Source organism: Corapipo altera, unplaced genomic scaffold (assembly GCF_003945725.1).
Source record: "Corapipo altera isolate COAL_440 unplaced genomic scaffold, ASM394572v1 60, whole genome shotgun sequence".
NCBI classification, from domain to species: domain Eukaryota; kingdom Metazoa; phylum Chordata; class Aves; order Passeriformes; family Pipridae; genus Corapipo; species Corapipo altera.
Window position 1 is genome coordinate 2505445 of NW_020884912.1, and position 12283 is coordinate 2517727.

Below are 12283 nucleotides of genomic sequence, written 5' to 3' on the forward strand. Positions count from 1 at the left end.
GCCCCCACCAAGGGAAAAGAAAAAAGATAATAGAAGAAAAAAAGGTTTTCCCAGGTATTTTGGAAAATGATCGGTTGTATCTGAAAACCATCTTTCAAGCTCAGATCTAGACTGGTCAGGCCATAGTTTGATGTAGAGCTCAGCCTCTCCCACTGCTGCTGCTTCTTATCAACACGACTTCTAATCCTGAAGCCACTCAGGGGACTGTTTGCTACCAAAAAGAAATGGGTGTCAAATATTTATTTATTCCAGTTGCCCCTTGCTTCTTGTTCTGCACATGCAAGCACATGCACGTGCAGAACGAGGTCTCCTCTTCCCACAGAACCTTCTGTGCCTTCTGTGCAACAGCGGGAGAAGCACAATTCTCATTCCAACACCAATGTGTCTGGGGGGCAGCAAGTGAACTGTGAAGACAGGGAGAGAGTAAAGACTCAAGGCCTCTTGTTGCTCCCACTGTGTATATGGAAATTTCCTGTAATTTCACAGAGGAGTAAGGTTGGGGCTGCTGCTTGCCCCCTCCTACCCCTGTGTGACAGTATTGGGTTCATTGCTTCACTTAGCAAATCCTGTTTGCTGTTTCTATCAGTGTGTTTAATGCCACATTGTCTTGTTCTAACAGCATTTTTCAGAAATGTATTAAAATGCTCTGTAATGCACCATAATACCTATTCCAGAGAGTCCCCTGACTGCATATATTATTATAGATGGTACAAAGCCACAGTGGGATTAGCTGTTGACTGCAGATCCGATGCCAGTGCTTCTCTTTCGGCAGTTCCGTGTAATTTAACATGTCAATAGCCTCCCTGGTAAAACATGATAAAATTTTATATGGCTGTATTACTCATAATGTACCACATATTTACACATGAATGGTATCACTCCTAAATATAAGCAGATATTTCAAGATGGATTGCAGTAAATGACTTACTAAAATCTTGTGCGTTTTGTATATGTATTTTAATAATGACTTCTCTTTCTTGCAGACAAAATTGAAGAAGCACAAAAGCAACTTAATGGAACAGAAGAGCAACAGAGAGGTAATAAACAAACCCAAAAAAATGAAATTGAAAAAAATGAATGTATTGTGATCCTAGAGGCTGATCCAAAGCATGCCTGTTGTGTCAGTGAAAAGACTGCACTGGGCTGGGTACTGGATGAGGCCTAAGGCATATCTGTCTGCAGATCAGGAGCTCTGTGTGTGAGGCCCCAATTCTGCTGAGGCACAAAGGCTTTGTTTTAACCACTCAAGTAGCTGCCTTGACCTTGATGAGATTGCTGAAGCTGTAGCGTTAGGGACGTGCGCTTACTGACTACAACCTGTGCTAACTCCTGCTTCATTATATGATTTACCTGATCATTAATAACCATATTTGGTTCATGGTGAGCAATATTTGATGATTTCTAAGAGATGCTGAAAGGGAACTGATCATCACAACTCATTTTAAAAAACAGGTGACCTGTGGCAGATTTAATCTGTGTGTTAGAACTCTGAAAGCTGGCAGAAAGTCGTTGCATTTCAAGGCTGGCTGACTGCAGTGGTGCCTGTTTGATTGTGTGATAAAGCTCATCTGCACACCCACAGAGATGCCCAGATACAGAGTGGGGAGCCCAAACAGAACTTTGCCAAGCTGGTACTGGGCCCATCATGGGCAAGCCATGAGAGGTCCATCTCCACAACCCAGAGGAGCACAGGGGCAGGCAGAAACCCAGATTAAGGACTCAGAGAAAAGGACATCCTGTTAGTCTCCTCCCAGGCCTGTCCCTGCAGAGCCTCAGCCCAGCATCCAGGAGTGAAACCTATCACCATGTGCAATAAGGGAGCGGCACCCCAGTTCACTTTTTGGGCTAAGAGCATTACTGGCTGGGGGTGTGGGACACATTGGGGGATGCAGGGGAAAAGCTTTAGGGAATTGCGCGGAACATACTATGGAATGTCTAGGAGATGAACCAAAGGTGGAGAAGAGTGAGGGATTTGGGTGATGTGGGAAGGAACAAATGTGGGGAGTAGATAACTGAATAAAAGGTTGGTTTGCATGCCAGCAGGGACTGGCCAGGGCACTTGTCTGGCCACAATCTGCTCCTGACCTGCACAGTCTGTTCTGTCTCCTCAATAACTCCACCTTCAACTTTCTCCAGTAAGGGGCTCTTTTACTCCCTGGGTGTATGGGTGTAGAGGGGGTTATCTGTCGTGCAGCAACTGGGGTGAGTATGGGTGTGATTGCTGGCAAAGATAATGAGTGAGTCAGTGAGTAGGTAAAGTGGGCTGGGGGATGGAGTGGGTTTGGAGGTCTCTGAGGGCCATCTCTGGGTTGAGAGTGGATGCTGGTCTATAGGGACAAGAGCACAAGAGAGGGTCTGTAGGGATCAGGGAGTCCTGAACAGGTCTGGCTGTGGGTGCAGTGGTCTGTACAAGCAAATGGGGCTGCATCCTTGAGGGCTGATATGTCCAGATTCAGCAACTGGGGAGACTGGGATCCAGGGCTGACTACTGGGCAGACTGAGTTTCTGAGCCTAGCTGCTGCTGAGATCCACCTTGGACACAAAGATATATTCCCATTAATGGACCTTAGTCCTGCTTAGCCAGATCAGAGAGCAGCATGAGGTAGGAGTGCTGAGAGTGTCTGTCTGTGATCTGTATGTCCAGCCATATATATGTACGTAGCGTACGTATGTATATAGCCATATGTATATGTTTACTCTGTGTATGTGTCCCTGTTGGGAAGCCATTTTCAGCCTTGCTACTGATTGGACCTGGGGGCATAGAGCAGCAGCAGCCTCACTTCTCTTGGGCTGCCAGATTTGGCATGTTTTCCTCTAGCAGTACCTTGTGTCAGTGCTTTGGCTTGTTCTGGGTAGGTAGTCTGCCTGTCTGGCCTGTGGCACATCTGTGAACAGTGTGCTTTATCCTTGGTGCTTTATCATTGAAGGTTTATTATCTTTTGCAACAATGAACTTCAAAACTTTTTGAAGATTGGAGAGCAGAAGAAATACCCAGGAGGGTCTCAGCAGGGTCTCCCCAACCCAGCATTTGGCCTCTAAATGGCAATGGGACATACTGTTTACGGACAGCGCATAAGCCTGGCCACTTCTTTAGTCTGTTCCCCTTATAATGTCCAGAGATGCAGGATTTAGGGATGTCTACCTCATCATTTTAGTATATAGACATTTATGGAGCTGTTATCTCAGAATACATTTGATTAAATGCTGTTTGCATCCACCATTTTCTGGCAGCAAACTGCAGTAGTTCATTAGCAATCATGTTAAAAGCGCACGATTTTATCTTTTCTCCTCAATTTCAGATTTTTCTTCGGTTTTCAGCAGATGTCCCCTGGTGCTGTGCAATTTGTTAAGTAGCAGTTCTACACTCACCTTATCTACTGCCTTCATGATTTTATAAATCTTGTACATACCTAGCTCAGCTTTCTTTTCACCAAGCTCATAACTGGTTTCATTTTTCAAGGGAAGGTTTAATACAAACTGTCTCGTCTGGGCACCAGGACTGTGATGTTACTCTATGTATTTGTAAAAGGTGGAAGAGAAAAAACATGAGTGGCTAGGCAGTAGTAGCAGTTCTTTGAGTGTTTACAGAGACTTTTTACAAACTAGACATTCTGCTAAATAGTTCTTACATATTTCTGTTTAGTGGATCATGGATAAGTGGCATTGTCATCCAAATGTAAAAAACTTGGCACGTAAATTATAGCTCTCTGTTGTTGTTGCTGTTGGCCTTGCAAAAGTAATATTGCTCTGGATAATTTTTTTAAAGGACAGGTTCAAGCTAAAGATGAGCTAACCTCTGCTTTCAGGCATTTGTTCTGATGTGTGGCCCAGTAACATCTTTGCATAAAGGAAGATAAATTCTCTAGTGTAAATTTAATTATATACTCTGAAAGGGATGAGGTTACAAAGATTTATGTGGTGGTAGTACTCAGCATCTCAGAATCAGATATTTGGCTTAATTTTTGGCTTCTAACCTAAATTCTTATGACTGGCAATAGAAAAATAAATGCTTACGATGAAAACTGATATAGAAATAACTGAGATAATAAGGTTACTCTTTTCAAATTAAAAATGTCCTCTGCTATTTTGGTTTTTTTTAGTTTCTTAAATGTCTTTATAGATCAATTTCTTAGTAACATGAAGTAAACAAATTTTTTATTTGAAACTCTAGAGTCTGAAGGCCACTGAAAAAAGAAAATCTATGTTTTAAGCTAAACAAGTAAATAAAAATGTGCACTTATCCACATAAATTATTTTAAATCACAGTCCAGTGTGTACAGATTCATGTGAAGTATGATTGTATATTTTTCCTTTTTGTTAATTTATTGTGGTTTTCAGTGCATCTAGATAACTTTGGATTTGTTTATTCCCTGTCTGAAATGATTAAGAAATGTAATTTTGTGGACTTTATCATAAGTTAACTACTGGTCTCTCAGAGTTGTCAGTGGCACAACATATTTGCAGGGAGAAATTTTTCACACGTTTAATCATGCTGAGTTTCTGCTGAGTAGCATTGTGCAGTGATCAGTCATAACTTTATACATGTGTGGGATTTAAGTTAAATTTAATAGACTACAAAAAGATGTGTAACACCTCATTTTGCTGTTAGCTATAGTAATCAAATTAAGTACAAATTGGAATAAGACTCAAATAGTTGCAAAAGACACAGTAAATGAGCAGGCATAGTTTTCAAGTTTGCAGATTTTTATTATTTATTATGAAGCTGCAGCTTAAAGTCCTGGGTTTTTTATTTTTTTTTTTGAGTGGTAGTCCGCAAATACATTCAGATTATGGATATTCAAATGGCCTTGATTCAAATGGCCACTTGAAACCAGAAACATGTTACTTTAGGGACTGTGTTCAGCTTCTTGCTCAGTGTGTGCAAGGTCGCTAATTCTCAGGTCATTCATTTCCTCTCTGCTGCCCAATTGCTACTCTGAGTTTTCAGTAGAAGTTGTGCTTTGCTTATCTTTGGTGCTATCTCCCAAGGCTGTTTTACACTTGGGTGTGCCCCTACTTTGAGGCTGAATTTCGTCTTCTGACCGAGCTACAGGGTTTCATTAGTGTGATAGAGAAGGTCTTGCTCCACATGGTGTCCTTTAAAACTTGGAAGGGATGGTGAGCTTGAACTACAGAAAATTTCTGCTTGAGAAGGCAATGGAAGTTTTCACTGGTGTGGGACCCAGTGGGTATTGTGAGGTGGAAAGCAGTCCACCTGCTTTATCTTTGATCTTCTGCTGACCATTCTCCTAAGAAAGTTATCCCAAGGAAGTCTCTCTGTCTCTCCCTTCCAGAATGGTAAAGTTGAGTACTCTTAGATCCTTGTGATTAATTGCCACAGAGGCTTCTGATTTGGTCATCCCCAGAAACAGTCCAGCCACTGAAGTTCTGTAAGCATTTGTTTCCTTCTTTATCCACTGCAGCAGTTCTCTGCCTGTCACAGCAATGTGGGTCCTGGGTACATCAGCTCCACCACTCGTGTCATTGCATTCTCTAGGACTAGTAGAACTAACTTGGTTATCCCCATACCTGGTGTCAGCAATGCTAAAACTGTCACCTAAATCTCTCTCTCTGCTTCTGGAGCTGTTTGGGGAATTAAAATTGTTGACAAACTCTAGCAGCACCAAGATTTCCTGGAAAATGTATGACAGAACCCCAAAAGGGCTGCCACATGGCCTGATGTATACTCCATATTGCCCACCAATCCTGGGGTCTTTGAGGCTGGTAGGACTCAACTACATCATTTCAGTTAACTGCTTCTTGCCTTGTCACAACCAAAAGGGTCAGTGATAAGTTTCTAGATCAGATGGAAGATGGATTTCCTCCTTCTCCTTCTCATTCATGGCTGTTGCTGTATCCACAGAGTATATGGTGGGCTGGGATGAACTGGAGGCATGCACGTGTTTCTCACTGTTGTTGGAGTTTAGACTTGCAGGCTGTCTTGGTTTTTTTGTTTTGTTTTATTTTATTTGTCAGCTGTGAATTCATCCCCCTGAATAAGCTGCTGCACTTGCTTGATCAAGTTTTTGACTTTCTGCCACGTCACGGTTTAACCCCAACTAGCAACTAAGCACCATGCAACTGCTCGCTTACTCCCTTCTGGTGGGATAAGGAAGGGAATTGAAAGACTATAAAAGTGAGAAAACTCATGGATTGAGATAAAGACAGCTTAATAGGTAAAGCAAAAGCCACACACACAAGCAAAACAAACAAGGAATTCACTGACCACTTCCTATCAGCAGGCAGATGTTTGTCCATCTCCAGGAAAGCCGGAGTCCATCATGTGTGACAGTGACAAATGCCGTCACTCCAGATGTCCCCCTCTTTCTTTCTTCTTCCCCCAATTTTATTGCTGAGCATGATATCATCTGGAATATCTCTAGAGTCAGCTGGGGTCAGCTGTCCTGGCTGTGTCACCTCCCAGCTCCTTGTGAATCCCCAGCCCTCTCACTGCTGGGGCAGTGTGAGGAGCAGAAAAGGCCTTGATGCTGTATAAGCCCTGCTCAGCAGTAATGAAAACATCCCTGTGTTATCAACTCTGTTTTCAGCACAAATACAGAGCACAGTCCCATACTAGTCCCTGTGAAGAAAATAAAATATGCCAGCCAAAATGGAGGAGCACATGCAGGAGAAGGGAAGGTGGGTAGACTGACTGGATCTATTTTTTCAATAGGTAAAATTTTAAACAGGTTACCGATTGTCTCTGCGAGCCATATACAGTGTAACAAATATGTTCTGAAATTGGACTTCCAGTCCCTCTAAGGGCATGCAGGCATCTGCCAGTCTCTTTTCCTGATCTCTTCCCAGACATGGCATCATCTCTCTCTCTATCTCAACTTCAAGGAGAAGCCTGTTTTCAGCCTCTCTTATTAGGGATTCGAGGCTTTGTACCTGGTACCTCAATAATTGCAGCTGACTTTACTCGAAAAATCGTTTATGTCTTGAACACCACCTTTCCTTCAAGATCTGTGCTCCATAGCATGGACTAGGAGGATCTGTATTCTGGTGGCTCTTTTTGTTGCAGGACTCCTAGTCTCACCAGCAGAAAAGGTGATGTAAATAGCAGAAAGGAATATTAAGTTAGTTAAGCTTCAGATCACTGCACTGTGTTAGTGACTTGCAGTTTACCATTCTGATAGTGAGTCCTCTATTTGGAGTAGCCACTTGAGTTGAAAGATCTATGTTAAAATCTGTTTAGCGCCTAGTTGAGTCTGTCATTTGCCAAGTTACTATACTTTCTCACTCCATCACTTTCACATTCCTTAAAGAGGTTTTCCAGTTTCTTGCCTGCAGCTGGAGATGCAGCATGTGGAATTTGAGGATGAAGCTGTTTATTCTCCTGTGTCATCACTTTCAGATCCTCAGCATAGCTGTTCACTTATTAGTGTATGAGGATGGATTTCTAAGTAGCTCTCACTTATTTCAGAAGTCCAAGTGGTTATGACAGATCTGTCGTGATGATTGAGTTCCCTTCTACAGGTACCATGGATATGTCCCTAAGACAGTATCAGAATTTCACATAGGTCAGTTCTCTTTTTAGAGTCTCATGCTTTGATATTAGTACTGCCTCTTCACTTTCATCCTGACATACAGAAACATTGTTGGCAGGTCCAAGTGTTTTGCCTGACTTGATCAGTGATTGTTCAAATGGCAGCAGGTTCTGTCAGTGTTTACTGAAAAACCAACTAGACAGAACCATTCAAAGCCCTGGTTTGGACTCCAGCAAGGTTGAAGCAACTTCTGGAGTGCTGTTGAAATATACCTCAATTTCCAGCCTCTGTTACGAAGCTACCTAAAGCCTCCATCAGCACTCTCAGTGGGTGCTGATCTGTCTCTGAAGCCTAAAGGTTGACAAAGTATTTGGTGGAGTGGCTCTATAGTCATAGTTTGCACACAGAATGGTAAGACTCTCCATTTGCTTTCTTAGGTCCCCATACAGGTGTGTGGAACCACCCATAGAGTGAACAGATTTTTGAGCTATTGTGCATAGAAAGAGAAAAGGAGGGAGAGATTGCGTTCCAGCAGCAAATATTCTTTGAGATGCACAATCCACATGCACATATGTTCCCCTCCCACACTCACAGTCCCTTCAAAGCAGTGTGTTGGCATGGAGGAGAGGCAACCAAAATTAAATGCTCTTTACCTTGTTTGCCCATCTGCTGTTTTTTAACTGGAATATTATTTTTCTAGTAAATTGAACAACAGTGAGATTTGAGTGAGGAAGTTTGTCTCTATAAATGAAAGCATGAGACTTTAGTTCAGAAATGTAGGTTCTGCTGCAGATTCATGGTAGACATATTTTGTGTCTTCAGAGTCCTTCCAAACGCTCCCTGCTTTGTCATCCATCTTGTTAAATGGATGCATATTGTTGACAAAATTATAGAGGGAGTTTGAAATAAATTATTATAAATATACCAGCATTCTGCTTGGATAAACAAAGTGTTGCATATGTGTTGCCTTAAAGATTGATGCTATTTTCATGTTGTCATGTCCCATCTTACAGATGACTCTCACCAGCCCACCATTTGGCCCCAAAGGAGCAGCCAGGTCACTTCCTTCGTCTCTGCTCATCACAGGCACTCCCAGTCCTGCTTCCTGCTACTGCACCTGTCCCTGCCAAAAAGCACATGGGATCACTGCATGCTGGTGACATGCCCTGCTCCCTAGGTCATCATAGAATCATAGAATGGCTTGGGCTGGGAGGGATCTTAAAGATCATGCAAGCCCTTCCAACCCTCCTACCATGGTCAGTGACACCTTCCACTAGACCAGGTTGCTCAGAGCCCCATCCAACCTGTCCTTGAACACTATCAGTCATCTACAGTCAATACCATATTCTATTATTTGAGGGAAATTGAATGAGAAGGGGAGAGATCAAACAAAAATCTGGAAATATGATGCCAAACAGTTTATGAGTTTTGATTAACCAGCTTACTTTCCATCCTTATCTTCAGCAACTATATGGGCTGGAAATACAGTCTTGTAAATGGAAGTATATCATCTTCAGAAACTGCAAGTTACACTGGTGTCCTTTATGTTGCTAAACACTGGCAAGAGGATTAGCTTGCCTTTTTTTTTTTGTTGACATACACCAGAGCTTTTACTTTCCAAATGTTCAAAATCATAGAATCAACTGGGTTGGAAGGGATCTCTGAGATCATCAAGTCCAACTCTTAATCCACTACTGCTGTGGTTACTAGACCATGGCACTAAGTGCCACATCCAGTCTCTTTTTAAAAATCTCCAGGGACAGAGAATCCACTACTTCCCTGGGCAGCCCATTCCGATGTCTGATCACCCTCTCTGTAAAGAAATTCTTTCTGATATCTAACCTAAACCTCCCCTGGCACAACTTGAGACCATGCCCTCTTGTCTTGCTGATGGTTGCCTGGGAAAAGAGACCAACCCCCACCTGGCTACAACCTCCTTTCAGGGAGCTGTAGAGAGTGATGAGGTCTCCCCTGAGCCTCCTCTTCTCCAGGCTGAACAGCTCCAGCTCCCTCAGCCTCTCCTCATAGGACTTGTGCTGGAGTCCCTTCACCAGCCTAGTTGCCCTCCTCTGGACCTGCTCCAGAACTGAGGGGCCCAGAACTGGACACAGTACTCCAGCTGTGGCCTCACCAGCGCTGAGTACAGGGACTCACTTCCTTGGACCTGCTGGCCACGCTGTTCCTGATCCAGGCCAGGATGCCATTGGCCTTCTTGGCCACCTGGGCACACTGCTGGTTCATGTTCAGCTTCCTGTCAATCCAAACTCCTAGGTCCTTCTCTGTCTGGCTGCTCTCCAGCCACTCTATCCCCAGTCTGTAGTGCTGCAGGGAGTTGTAGTGGTCAAAGTCCAGGACCCAGCACTTGGCCTTGTTGAACCTCATCCTGTTGGAATCAGCCCAACTCTCCAGCCTGTCCAGGTTCCTCTGCAGAGCCCTCCTGCCTTCCAGCTGATTGACACTCCCCCCCAACTTAGTGTCATCTTCAAATTTGCTGATGACTCAATCCCCTCATCTAAATCATCGATAAAGATATTAACCAGAACTGGGCCCAACACTGATCCCTGGGGACACCACTGGTGACCGGCCGCCAACTGGATGCATCACCGTTCACCAGCACTCTCTGGGCCCAGCCCTCTAGGTAGTTCCTAACCCAGCACAGAGTGCCCCTGTCCAAGCCATGGGCTGCCAGCTTTTTCAGGAGTGTGCTGTGGGAGACGGTGTCAAAGGCTTTGCTGAAGTCCACATAGACCACATCCACAGCCTTCCCCTCATCCACCAGGTGGGTCACCTGATCATAAAAGGAGATCAGGTTGGTCAGACAGGACCTACCCTTCCTAAACCCGTGCTGGCTGGGTCTGATCCCTTGTCCATCCTGTAGGTGCTGTGTGATTGCACTTAGGACGATCTGCTCCATAACCTTACCAGGCACTGAGGTCAGGCTGATGGGCCTGTAGTTTCCCAGGTCCTCCTTCTGGCCCTTTTTGTGGATGGGCATGGCATTTGCCAACTTCCAATCATCTGGGACCTCCCCAGTGAGCCAGGACTGTTGATAGATGATGGAGAGCGGCTTGGCGAGCTCTTCTGCCAACTCCCTCATCACCCTTGGGTGGATCCCATCTGGTCCCTTAGACTTGTGGGGATCCAAATGGCTCAGCAGGTCGACAGCTGTTTCCTCCTGGATTACAGGGAGCCCATTCAGATTCTTATCTCTGTCTACAAGCTCCAGAAGCCAGCTGTCCTCAGGACAACCTGTCTTCCTGTTGAAAACTGAGGTAAAGAAGGTGTTAAATACCTCAACCTTTTCCTCATCTTTGATAACTATGTTCCTACCCATGTCCAAAAAAGAGTGGAGGTTTTCTTTGCCCCTCCTTTTGCTATTGTTGTATCTGTAGAAGGACTTTTTGTTATCCTTCACAGAAGTGGCAAGATTAAGTTCAAGTTGTGCCTTCATCCCTCTAATTTTCTTTCTACATGACCTAACTATATTCCTAAATTCTTCCTGAGTAGCCAGCCCTTTTTTCCATAGTTGGTAGGCTCTCTTCTTTACCCTAATTTCTTTCAAAATCTCCCTGTTCAGCCAGACCGGTCATCTTCCCTGCCAGCTTACCTTTCAGCACACTGGGACAGTCTGCTCCTGTGCTTTCAAGACTTCCTTCTTGGAGCATGTCCATCCCTCCTGGACCCCTTTGTTTTCAAGGGTTGTTTCCCAGGGTACACTCTGAACTAGTCTTCTGGATAGGCCAAAATCTTCTACGCCCCCTAGAAGTCCAGCGTAGAGGTTTTATTGATGGCCCTCCTTGCATCCCTGAGTATTGAAAACAAGTGTTTGTATCTGCATTTAAATATGTCAATATATCTGTCTGAAAGGGAGTTTATTAAAATTGTTCTGTGTGTGTGAAACTATAAGGCTTTAATTCAAGACTGAACTATCTTCCTAAAATATTTACATCAGCTCAGACAACCATGACTGGCTTAATGCAGGAACTATTTGTGTTGTACAAGATCTCACATTTTCATAAAGTCACATCTATTCTTAAAGTGTTTTCTCACTGAAGGAACATTGCATGCTGCTAATAACAACAGTGACGACTTGAAAGGTCATTTCTGTCTTCAGGCACATTCAATGCAGGGTTTTGTGCCCATGATGGACAGTGAGAAAACTCTCCCAACTTCCCTAGATGCAGAAATAGTCTCTGATATGATTTAACCTCATATTTTTTTTGCACCTGTCTTCAATAGTTAGGTACATTTAATGTCCTCACTTTACCAGTGAGGGCAAACTGATAAAAATGGGGATGTTTACATGTTTTTTGCTTTGAGAGACAACTTTAGAATAAGGGTTTAAGCCAGGGAAGATTTCTAGCTCCTGTAAACCTCCTGGGTTGTGAGTCAATGTCTGTATCTGTTATTTCTATTTTAATTTTTTTGGTTAGTACATTTAGTTTAGACTACTAGCAGCTGAAATCTGCTCAGTATATCCACTGCTGGTGCTAGACGTAGCAAGAGCTGGTGGTGTTTTGACAGGCAGACAAACAGATTTACAGTTTTAAATTGAACATTTCATTCTTTGCAGCTATTATGAGAACTTGGTTAAAACATTAATGGGATGTTAAAGTAATAGTATTTTGACTTTTCCTGACAAGTATAGCAAATTTCCTGAGTGACAGTTCAGCAAAAGAGATTCCAACCTGCAAGTATCATTTTCTAAGGGACATTTTGAAAATTAACATTATAAAACAATTGTTGAAAAAGCATTTTCTTGATAGTAAATGGAAAGTGTCAATTCCAAATCC

General features: G+C 43.4%; 1 protein-coding gene across 11 annotated transcripts in view; it reads left to right on the forward strand.

The window, feature by feature from the left end:
• The window catches only part of HIVEP1 (human immunodeficiency virus type I enhancer binding protein 1), a 131383-nt gene that overhangs the window by 69520 nt on the left and 49580 nt on the right, over positions 1–12283 (forward strand). For all 11 annotated transcript variants that reach the window (XM_027654074.1, XM_027654076.1, XM_027654073.1 and 8 more), the window contains one exon: positions 984–1037. In XM_027654074.1, the coding sequence (XP_027509875.1) occupies positions 984–1037 (54 nt within the window). The remainder of the gene's footprint in view (positions 1–983; positions 1038–12283) is intronic.